We start from the raw sequence: 12423 nt of genomic DNA, 5'->3' as shown, positions 1-12423 counted from the left end.
TCACATTTTAAAGACTTAACGGCCCGAAACACACACACACACACACAGGTTCACTGTGTTTATATCACTGATCACACGATCCACAACATGTTCATCACAACACCAGGATTACATGTTTCTGTGGGACAAAGTTAAAGGTAATAAATGCTGTAAAGCTGAACATGTCGTACATGTTTGATTTGAACAATGAGCTCAAAGTATTCAGTTGACTGTGACGGAGACGGACTGAACCTTTATCCACTGAGTCCATGAAGAAGTAGCTGCTGATCGTTTTCACTTTGTTGACTCCACGTCGAGGTTGAAAAGCGGCAGAATTTTCCCATCATGCCGTTCTTCGTCTCGTGCGTCTCACACTTTCTCGCTCGACGTGTAAACGACGTGCTCACAGCCGCGCGCTCCCTCCGGGGGGCCGGCTGCACTTCTTTCCATTTTGTTTACACTCTGGATTCCTCGGACCAGGTTTTGGGACTGCCCCCCTTTTTTAGGTCCTGCAGCAGAGTTCTTTATGGTGTGTGTGTGTGTGTGTGTGTGTGTGTGTGTGTGTGTGTGTGTGTGTGTGTGTGTGTGTGTGTGTGTGTGTGTGTGTGTGTGTGTGTGTGTGTGTGTGTGTGTGTGTGTGTGTGTGTGTGTGTGTGTGTGTGTGTGTGTGTGTGTGTGTGTGTGTGTGTGAGAGAGAGAGTGTGAGAGAGAGAGAGAGAGTGTGAGAATGAGTGTGTGTGTGTGTGTGTGTGTCATGGTGCTGCAGAACCCCCGACGGAGCTGAACCAGCCGAGGTCGTGGCTCCCTGAAGGACTCCAGTGTGTGTGAATGTTCAGCAGCGCGTCCTCTGCGATGCTGCTAACTGTTTGTGACACTAGCTCACTGTAACGCGTCGGCGGCCCTCGTGGGTGCTTCTTGAGTTTTAACCCTTTGGTTCGTGTCTGGTGTGAATGTTGGGTCATAGAGTGAGTCGCGTGGAGCTGTTTGGATGTCTGCTACATGTAGTGTACGCATCGTGACTGCAAATAAACCTCATTGATTTTTACTGCTGCTCGTCTCCGTTTGTTCAGGTGGCTTCAAAAGGACCGGCGCACTGGACCAGCTGTTCATTATGGGATAGCGCAACAAAGAGCCTCCAGGAGGCTGTTGACTGATGACGAACAAATGATTCTAGTTTGTGTCAAACAACCAGCGAAGCTCATGAAGCTCATCTTCAGCTTTGTTTCATAGAAGCTTCCATGAGCGTTAAAGCAGGAAGAGCAGAGCCTCAGTCAGCTGGAAACCAGTTTAATTAATTAATCAAACAGGTTGAATTTGGTTTGATTGAACTCGTACTATATACACACCAGCTAAACATGTAGGTCTTTGTGTATAAATAGGTTAAAAATCAGTTTTTTCATTTTAAATCTGCACTAAGTTTCCTCTGAAGTCCGTAGAGGTGCTGTACTGTGTTTCCACATCCCATAATATAACTTCGTATGGACCAGCAGCACAGGTACAGTATTTAATGAGTACGTTAAACTACATCAATGTGCTGATTATGAACACAACATCCAGAATGCATCAGACTTTATTTGTGGTTTCCACGGTTACAGGCAAACAAATGCAACTTTGTTACAAAATAAACAATAAAACTTTACAGAAAATACAAAATGAAGAATCTTAACAGACGCTTCACAAGCAAACGGATCCGATCAGAGAACGCAGGAAAACATCTCCTCTCTCTGCGTCCTGGTCCGGGTCCTGGTCCTGGTCCTGGTGAGCAGGGTTCATCACTGGTTCACTACGAGACTAGCTCTTTGAACTATCCGACAAGAACACAACGTTGTTGTAACTTTCTCTGTTTCGGGCGATTTCAACAGCAAAGAACTGCGTCCTGGTGGCTGAAATCAGAAACATGTTTTTATTGCTTTTTGTTTCACGTTTTAAATAATAAAACATTTTCCACAGCGAGATCCAAACGTACCAAAGATGGTGTTCTCCTCCGTGTAGTCCTTCTCACAGTCCAGACGAAGCAAAGTGCCGTAGTTGAAATCTTCGATAAGTCCTTCAAACTGGTTACAGAACGGACGCCACACCTGCGCACACACACACACAAACATATATATATATGTATATATATATAGTATAGTGTGTAGAGACATGTCACAGTACAGCGTGTCACAGGCATGTGGTAGGATTGTATGTTAAACATCCAAAGTCGTCAGCATTCAGATTTGAGTTTGTTTGTTTCTCTTTGATCCCAGAGTTCCTTCTTTCATTTCAGAATATATGTCATGTAGTATATTATTGTTGCACTGTATTTCATATAGACATTATATATATATAGACGTTTGGTGTGGTGCCGACCTCTTTGGCCTCGTCAGACTTCAGGTCGTCTGGTTTCAGCAGCTTGATGTCGAGCTCTTTGAACGTCTCTCTGAAGGACGAGTAGATTTTATCGTCCAGCTTCGTCAGTTTCAGGAACTTTGGATCGACCGATGAAATGAGCTGAAGACAGAAGAACAGTTTGAATTCATCCGTTAGTGGTTTACAATAAACATAGAGAGATATATTCATATGCATACTGTTAGTCCTATTTATTGTGGTCACACTAGAACACAACTTTATTAGAAATCAAAGAATATTAATTGATTTGTTCTACCCTTCATCAATAATCACTTGTCTATAATATGTTCTTATTGTGTCTATGCATTGAATGGACAACCACAAAATATAATACCACACCGTTATATTTAATGTTAAATAGCGGATTACAATATATTTGATTCCTATACTTTGACTGCAGCACAATTTTATGTTGTAAATATAAATGTAATATGCAAGGTTTTCTTTCTATGCATATTTGTGGGCGTTGATGGAGGGAGCTCAGAATTAATAACAAAGACTAAAATACCTATTAAAAAATCTAACTAATACAAACTATTTCAAATCATGTCTGTTTGATTTGTTGCACTGTTTTGTGTTATTGTGTTACACCTGTTTAATTAGTCACCTCTTGTAATATGTCAGCCTGCACTAATAAAGAAAAAACTATATGTGCTCTATTTAATAACTAGTGATCTCTATTTAATGATTTGTGCTCTCTATTTAATGATTTGTGCTCTATTTAATGATTTGTGCTCTATTTAATGATTTATGCTCTGTTTAATGATTTGTGCTCTCTGTTTAATGATTTGTGCTCTATTTAATGATTTGTGCTCTCTATTTAATGATTTGTGCTCTCTGTTTAATGATTTGTGCTCTATTTAATGATTTGTGCTCTATTTAATGATTTATGCTCTGTTTAATGATTTGTGCTCTCTGTTTAATGATTTGTGCTCTATTTAATGATTTGTGCTCTCTATTTAATGATTTGTGCTCTCTATTTAATGATTTATGCTCTATTTAATGATTTGTGCTCTATTTAATGATTTGTGCTCTATTTAATGATTTGTGCTCTATTTAATGATTTATGCTCTGTTTAATGATTTGTGCTCTATTTAATGATTTGTGCTCTCTGTTTAATGATTTGTGCTCTATTTAATGATTTGTGCTCTATTTAATGATTTGTGCTCTATTTAATGATTTATGCTCTATTTAATGATTTATGCTCTATTTAATGATTTGTGCTCTCTGTTTCCAGACTAAACTTTGCTTTGGAGAGAAACAAACAAACATTGGTGTTTTCCATCAGCAGAACTTTACTCTGAATTTAAGAGACTAAAGCTTTGAACTAATTAAATCCTAAGGTTAGAAATACTTCATGTAAATTATATTATTGACATATTTGAACATGTTAGTTTGTGTTTGACTGAGGATCCAGAAGTAAAAGGTCTCACGTTGAAGTAAACTTCTGCGTGGTTGTAGGCCTTCATCGCCCACATGACCTCAAGACGTGGCTGAAAGAAGGAACACAAAGGTCAAAAGGTTTGTCAGTTACAGTTACTAACATTTTATTCTACATTACAACACTGATCCTCTTAGTTGCTGTAAAACGTCTGTCGAGGGATTAATAAAGAATTATACAATTATTGTTGTACTTGATTCCAAACTGTGTACTTTGTGTTTTTAAAACCTCAAATTAGTATTTAAGTACATTACTTGTAGTTACTTACCACATCACGTTTTTATCTTTATATTAATTTATTATTATATTATTTTGATGATAATTTATATAAATATTTATATATATATATATCTAGATAACTTATTAGCATGCGTGTACTTTCTCTACTTTAATACTAGTACATGAGTACTAGTATGAGTATTACTGAAGTAACATTTTAATTGCAAACATCAGTGTGGTTTTAGTACTTTTATTCTTCCACCACTACCAATAAAGGATTAAAGATTGAAAATATAAAAACAAACACTTACGTCATTTCCATATGCGTCTGCTGGGAGAGACAGAGCATGAGCAGCAGCTGAGGCTCCACCCACTCCCTGAGAACCAGAACACACTGTAACTACAACAGGAAGTACAAATATCACACTGTAACTACAACAGGAAGTACAAATATCACACTGTAACTACAACAGGAAGTACAAATATCACACTGTAACTACAACAGGAAGTAAAAATAGCACACTGTAACTACAGCAGGAAGTACAAATATCACACTGTAACTACAACAGGAAGTACAAATATCACACTGTAACTACAACAGGAAGTACATATAGCACAATGTAACTACAGGAGGAACTACAAATATCACACTGTAACTACAACAGGAAGTACAAATAGCACACTGTAACTACAACAGGAACTACAAATAGCACTGTACCTACAACATGAACTACAAATAGCACACTGTAACTACAGAAATATCACACTGTAACTACAACAGGAACCACAAATAGCACTGTACCTACAACATGAACTACAAATAGCACACTGTAACTACAACATGAACTACAAATAGCACACTGTAACTACAACATGAACTACAAATATCATACTGTAACTACAACAGGAACTACAAATAGCACACTGTAACTACAACATGAACTACGAATATCATACTGTAACTACAACAGGAACTACAAATAGCACACTGTAACTACAAGAGGAACTACAAATGTCACACTGTAACTACAACATGAACTACAAATATTACACTGTAACTACAACAGGAATTACAAATATCACACTGTAACTACAACAGGAAGTACAAATATCACACTGTAACTACAACATGAACTACAAATAGCACACTAACTACAACATGTACTACAAATATCACACTGTAACTACAACATGAACTACGAATATCATACTGTAACTACAACAGGAACTACAAATAGCACACTGTAACTACAACAGGAACTACAAATAGCACACTGTAACTACAACATGAACTACAAATATTACACTGTAACTACAACATGAAGTACAAATATCACACTGTAACTACAACAGGAACTACAAATATCACACTGTAACTACAACATGAACTACAAATATCGCACTGTAACTACAACAGGAACTACAAATATCACACTGTAACTACAACATGAACTACAAATATCGCACTGTAACTACAACAGGAACTACAAATATCACACTGTAACTACAACAGGAACGACAAATAGCATACTGTAACTACAACATGAACTACAAATAGTATGCTGTGACTACAACAGGAACTACAAATATTCATTTTAATCTCTTCTGGTTTTCTAGTTTATCTATCGATGGCTCACATTCAGTGTCACATTTAGATATTTATAGTTTAGCTGGAAAAAGAGCATGAACTAATAATAAACACAGAATAATAAATCGTAATGAACACATAATACATCATAATAAACACATAATAATAAATCATCGGGACTCTGTTACTCATCAGATTTAATAAATAAAACACATAACATGTAATATAATATAATACCACGTGTCAGAGCTGTTTCTACACGTGTTTTCATTCTAAGCTAGCTAGCATTAGCACAGTTAGCTAGCTCTCGTACATCGGTAAACCTTTAAACTTTAATCTTACTAATCCCTCAGACTCGGTACGGACTCGTTTGGGAAGCAGCTCGGTAATAATAATTAATAATAATAATAACGTTAGAGAACATTTACCAGAGAGGCCAGCGCTTCTTCAGACGCCATTTTCACTCAGCCAAAGATCGTCTATGAGATCGGGTGCATACCTGCGATTGTTTTAGCTGTACGCATGCGCTGTTCGTTCGAGTTCGTCTCCCAAGAACAATAGTGATGAAATACAAAAGCAGAGATAATAGAATGGGAATGTTAAATATATTATTGTGTCTTTCATGTCATTGAATGGGTCATTATTCAGTTTATGGATCCCCACGGATCATTACAGTAACCAAACCATTGTAGGCAGACTATCAGTGAACGGAGTGAGCCATCTTTATATTTCTTTACTCTCTGCGCTCAACTTTGACTCATCGGTGCCGTCACGTCATTTAAAGGGCCAGTGTCACAATTACAGACGAGTGAGACGTCACACCAAAAAATATTCAATAAATCAATATTTCTCCAAATTCTCAGATGTTGACAACAAATGTAACTTTTTAAAATGATGAACCAGAATTTATTTTGACTATTGTCTACTTTCAATTACCTTTTGGACACGAATGAAAGAATATATTTTGTGCAAAATGAATCGTTAAATCAGTTTTTTTGTGTTAAAATGTAATTTTGCATTTTGAATATGAGAAAAATAACATTAAATTCATTGTTAACTTAGTAATTATTTATGGTGAATTTGACATACATGAATTCAAATGAACAGAATGATTTTTATTTGAATTTAAAGAATATATTTTAAACAGTACAGAAGAATAATGTATTATTTTTGTCACTATGATTTTATGTTATTAAAGTTCTTTAAGCATAATTATTTTTATTTATTTATTTAATATGTTGTATTTGTTATTTGTTTGAAAACTTGAAAACAATATTTTTTGTATAAATGAATTAAAAGATAAAGATTGTTTCAATAGTTGATATGAATAAAAACTTCTTTATACAGAATTATAATTATTGGTTGAAATTAAAGATATGTGTAGTTTTGGTTTTCCAAATGTGCAAGGTGTTGTAATTAATGCAGCGCTTACTCTGAATCAACACTACAGGGATACGGAATAAGAGTTTTTCAAATAAAAACAAAGTAACTAAAAAAGTAACTTTAAAAGTAAAGTAACTAAAAAAGTAACTTTAAAAGTAAAGTAACTAAAAAAGTAACTTTAAAAGTAAAGTAACTAAAAAAGTAACTTTAAAAGTAAAGTAACTAAAAAAGTAAAGTAACTAAAAAAGTAACTTTAAAAGTAAAGTAACTTTAAAAGTAAAGTAACTTTAAAAGTAACTAAAAAAGTAAAGTAACTAAAAAAGTAACTTTAAAAGTAAAGTAACTAAAAAAGTAACTTTAACAGTAAAGTAACTAAAAAAGTAACTTTAAAAGTAAAGTAACTTTAAAAGTAACTAAAAAAGTAAAGTAACTAAAAAAGTAACTTTAAAAGTAAAGTAACTAAAAAAGCAACTTTAAAAATAAAGTAACTTAAGTAAAGTTATGACTTTTCGACATGGTACACTGACTTTTTCATGACTTTTTTCGACATCCTATACTATGCTGTTTATAACTCCGCAGCAACTCCCTTCATCAACATCGATTGTCTTCCTTCAGGATGGAGTCCAATCGCCAAAGACGTTGCACTATTCACATTTGTACAATGTGTAATAAATTATTGTGAAATTCTAATGAAGTCTCTCCTGATTGAATGACTTTTTTGACTGTTTTTCGACTTTAACCCCAGTAGAACAAACTGAAAAAACACAATTGGGTTTCATCATTAAATTCTTTTCTTTACTGCATTTGCACATAATTCACTGAACACACAGAAGTCCAGAAGCATCCAATACATAAACTGACCGATAAAAACAAGGTAAAAACAATACGTCTGTATTAAAATACACTTTCATGTTCTTATATGCATAATATAAAAACAATAAAGGAAAATATTTAAATTGCAGTAATTACTATTTACAAAAGGCATTTTCTTTTAAAAGGAACTTTTACAACTTCAGTACCTAAAATAAATCAAACTATATGCAGGTCAGGTGCAGTAGTACAAAAAGGCTTTGATATCAGGAGAGTAAGGTGACAGTTTTACAGCAGGACAGAAAGGCGGGATAAGGCCTGATGAACATTAGGTAGCCTGGAGGAGTTCACCAATGAGGAGCGAGTGCTTTTCCTCCGTTTCGTCTCTGGCCGGTCCAGGTTGCCTTCCAACCCAGCTGATATCACGCAGAAGTTCCAAATCATCAAGGTTGATAGGGTGAGGTCATCTCTAACGGAAATAACGAGCCTGTTGACGAGGGCAAACATATCAATAGTACAAACTACTAAACTTTTTCCCCCTATCATGTCCTACAGCCCGTCAACGGCCTCCCTACTGCACAGACCTGCTTCTTCCTGTTTCGCCTGCCCCCTTACACGAGCCAGGTCATCCTCGCTGAGCGTCTGCGTTACTCCATCCACAACTGCCCCTCCATCGACAACTACATGCTGACCCACAACACCGACGCAGCAGACAGCTCCGACACAGAGGAGTGAAGCGGCCAGCTGTGGTCAACCTGGTGATGAATGTATCTTCTCCCATGCCATGCACATTATGCACTGAACACAGACTTCTATTCGCCAAACCTGTAAGGTAGTGTACTGTACTGTTTATATGTTGGTTGAAATTAAAGATATGTGTAGTTTTGGTTTTCCAAATGTGCAAGGTGTTGTAATTAATGCAGTGCTTACTCTGAATCAACACTACAGGGATACGGAATAAGAGTTTTTCAAATAAAAATAAAGTAACTAAAAAAGTAACTTTAAAAGTAAAGTAACTTTAAAAGTAAAGTAACTAAAAAAGTAACTTTAAAAGTAAAGTAACTAAAAAAGTAACTTTAAAAGTAAAGTAACTAAAAAAGTAACTTTAAAAGTAAAGTAACTAAAAAAGTAACTTTAAAAGTAAAGTAACTAAAAAAGTAAAGTAACTAAAAAAGTAACTTTAAAAGTAAAGTAACTTTAAAAGTAACTTTAAAAGTAAAGTAACTAAAAAAGTAACTTTAAAAGTAAAGTAACTAAAAAAGTAACTTTAAAAGTAAAGTAACTAAAAAAGTAACTAAAAAAGTAACTTTAAAAGTAAAGTAACTAAAAAAGTAAAGTAACTAAAAAAGTAACTTTAAAAGTAAAGTAACTTTAAAAGTAACTTTAAAAGTAAAGTAACTAAAAAAGTAACTTTAAAAGTAAAGTAACTAAAAAAGTAACTTTAAAAGTAAAGTAACTAAAAAAGCAACTTTAAAAATAAAGTAACTTAAGTAAAGTTATGACTTTTCGACATGGTACACTGACTTTTTCATGACTTTTTTCGACATCCTATACTATGCTGTTTATAACTCCGCAGCAACTCCCTTCATCAACATCGATTGTCTTCCTTCAGGATGGAGTCCAATCGCCAAAGACGTTGCACTATTCACATTTGTACAATGTGTAATAAATTATTGTGAAATTCTAATGAAGTCTCTCCTGATTGAATGACTTTTTTGACTGTTTTTCGACTTTAATCCCAGTAGAACAAACTGAAAAAACACAATTGGGTTTCATCATTAAATTCTTGTCTTTACTGTATTTGCACATAATTCACTGAACACACGGAAGTCCAGAAGCATCCAATACATAAACTGACCGATGAAAACAAGGTAAAAACAATACGTCTGTAATAAAATACACTTTCATGTTCTTATATGCATAATATAAAAACAATAAAGGAAAATATTTAAATTGCAGTAATTACTATTTACAAAAGGCATTTTCTTTTAAAAGGAACTTTTACAACTTCAGTACCTAAAATAAATCAAACTACATGCAGGTCAGGTGCAGTAGTACAAAAAGGCTTTGATATCAGGAGAGTAAGGTGACAGTTTTACAGCAGGACAGAAAGGCGGGATAAGGCCTGATGAACATTAGGTAGCCTGGAGGAGTTCACCAATGAGGAGCGAGTGCTTTTCCTCCGTTTCGTCTCTGGCCGGTCCAGGTTGCATTCCAACCCAGCTGATATCACGCAGAAGTTCCAAATCATCAAGGTTGATAGGGTGAGGTCATCGCTAACGGAAATAACAAGCCTGTTGACGAGGGCATCTCCCATGCCATGCACATTATGCACTGAACACAGACTTCTATTCGCCAAACCTGTAAGGCAGAGTACTGTACTGTTTATATGTTGGTTGAAATTAAAGATATGTGTAGTTTTGGTTTTCCAAATGTGCAAGGTGTTGTAATTAATGCAGCGCTTACTCTGAATCAACACTACAGGGATACGGAATAAGAGTTTTTCAAATAAAAACAAAGTAACTAAAAAAGTAACTTTAAAAGTAAAGTAACTAAAAAAGTAACTTTAAAAGTAAAGTAACTAAAAAAGTAACTTTAAAAGTAAAGTAACTAAAAAAGTAACTTTAAAAGTAAAGTAACTAAAAAAGTAACTAAAAAAGTAACTTTAAAAGTAAAGTAACTAAAAAAGTAAAGTAACTAAAAAAGTAACTTTAAAAGTAAAGTAACTTTAAAAGTAACTTTAAAAGTAAAGTAACTAAAAAAGTAACTTTAAAAGTAAAGTAACTAAAAAAGTAACTTTAAAAGTAAAGTAACTAAAAAAGCAACTTTAAAAATAAAGTAACTTAAGTAAAGTTATGACTTTTCGACATGGTACACTGACTTTTTCATGACTTTTTTCGACATCCTATACTATGCTGTTTATAACTCCGCAGCAACTCCCTTCATCAACATCGATTGTCTTCCTTCAGGATGGAGTCCAATCGCCAAAGACGTTGCACTATTCACATTTGTACAATGTGTAATAAATTATTGTGAAATTCTAATGAAGTCTCTCCTGATTGAATGACTTTTTTGACTGTTTTTCGACTTTAATCCCAGTAGAACAAACTGAAAAAACACAATTGGGTTTCATCATTAAATTCTTGTCTTTACTGTATTTGCACATAATTCACTGAACACACGGAAGTCCAGAAGCATCCAATACATAAACTGACCGATGAAAACAAGGTAAAAACAATACGTCTGTAATAAAATACACTTTCATGTTCTTATATGCATAATATAAAAACAATAAAGGAAAATATTTAAATTGCAGTAATTACTATTTACAAAAGGCATTTTCTTTTAAAAGGAACTTTTACAACTTCAGTACCTAAAATAAATCAAACTACATGCAGGTCAGGTGCAGTAGTACAAAAAGGCTTTGATATCAGGAGAGTAAGGTGACAGTTTTACAGCAGGACAGAAAGGCGGGATAAGGCCTGATGAACATTAGGTAGCCTGGAGGAGTTCACCAATGAGGAGCGAGTGCTTTTCCTCCGTTTCGTCTCTGGCCGGTCCAGGTTGCATTCCAACCCAGCTGATATCACGCAGAAGTTCCAAATCATCAAGGTTGATAGGGTGAGGTCATCGCTAACGGAAATAACAAGCCTGTTGACGAGGGCATCTCCCATGCCATGCACATTATGCACTGAACACAGACTTCTATTCGCCAAACCTGTAAGGCAGAGTACTGTACTGTTTATATGTTGGTTGAAATTAAAGATATGTGTAGTTTTGGTTTTCCAAATGTGCAAGGTGTTGTAATTAATGCAGCGCTTACTCTGAATCAACACTACAGGGATACGGAATAAGAGTTTTTCAAATAAAAACAAAGTAACTAAAAAAGTAACTTTAAAAGTAAAGTAACTAAAAAAGTAACTTTAAAAGTAAAGTAACTAAAAAAGTAACTTTAAAAGTAAAGTAACTAAAAAAGTAACTTTAAAAGTAAAGTAACTAAAAAAGTAACTAAAAAAGTAAAGTAACTAAAAAAGTAACTTTAAAAGTAAAGTAACTTTAAAAGTAAAGTAACTTTAAAAGTAACTTTAAAAGTAAAGTAACTTTAAAAGTAACTAAAAAAGTAAAGTAACTAAAAAAGTAACTTTAAAAGTAAAGTAACTAAAAAAGTAACTTTAACAGTAAAGTAACTAAAAAAGTAACTTTAAAAGTAAAGTAACTTTAAAAGTAACTAAAAAAGTAAAGTAACTAAAAAAGTAACTTTAAAAGTAAAGTAACTAAAAAAGCAACTTTAAAAATAAAGTAACTTAAGTAAAGTTATGACTTTTCGACATGGTACACTGACTTTTTCATGACTTTTTTCGACATCCTATACTATGCTGTTTATAACTCCGCAGCAACTCCCTTCATCAACATCGATTGTCTTCCTTCAGGATGGAGTCCAATCGCCAAAGACGTTGCACTATTCACATTTGTACAATGTGTAATAAATTATTGTGAAATTCTAATGAAGTCTCTCCTGATTGAATGACTTTTTTGACTGTTTTTCGACTTTAACCCCAGTAGAACAAACTGAAAAAACACAATTGGGTTTCATCATTAAATTCTTTTCTTTACT

General features: G+C 34.2%; 1 protein-coding gene across 2 annotated transcripts; it reads right to left on the bottom strand.

Annotated features, from left to right (window-relative positions):
• Positions 1-1533: 1533 nt before the first annotated feature.
• On the bottom strand, positions 1534-6089 carry pbdc1 (polysaccharide biosynthesis domain containing 1). Of its 2 annotated transcripts, XM_079179153.1 has the most exons (6): positions 6044-6089; positions 4339-4404; positions 3801-3860; positions 2329-2469; positions 1946-2057; positions 1534-1862 (listed from the first exon to the last, which is right to left on the bottom strand). In XM_079179153.1, exons 1-6 carry the CDS (start codon positions 6071-6073, stop codon positions 1771-1773), a joined length of 501 nt encoding a protein of 166 aa, XP_079035279.1. In that variant the 5' UTR covers positions 6074-6089; the 3' UTR covers positions 1534-1770. The 2 variants fall into 2 exon arrangements, with proteins under 2 accessions (XP_079035279.1, XP_079035280.1); XM_079179154.1 differs by lacking the exon at positions 3801-3860 and having other exon boundaries at positions 6044-6077.
• Positions 6090-12423: the final 6334 nt, after the last annotated feature.

The sequence above is a fragment of the Pholis gunnellus genome, assembly GCF_910591455.1.
Source record: "Pholis gunnellus genome assembly, chromosome: 18".
NCBI lineage: Eukaryota > Metazoa > Chordata > Actinopteri > Perciformes > Pholidae > Pholis > Pholis gunnellus.
Note: the sequence above shows the minus strand (reverse complement) of the source record. Positions and strands in the feature narration are given on the sequence as shown.

What these genes read in the sequence shown, in the direction of transcription:
- pbdc1 (XM_079179153.1), bottom strand. Translation starts at nt 6,073, where the DNA reads ATGGCGTCTGAAGAAGCGCTGGCCTCTCTG. An exon ending in CAGACGCATATGGAAATGAC is followed by an intron (nt 3,861 to 4,338) that starts GTAAGTGTTTGT and finishes TCCTTCTTTCAG; the next exon opens with CCACGTCTTGAGGTCATGTG. An exon ending in AGTCTGACGAGGCCAAAGAG is followed by an intron (nt 2,058 to 2,328) that starts GTCGGCACCACA and finishes GTGTGTGCGCAG; the next exon opens with GTGTGGCGTCCGTTCTGTAA.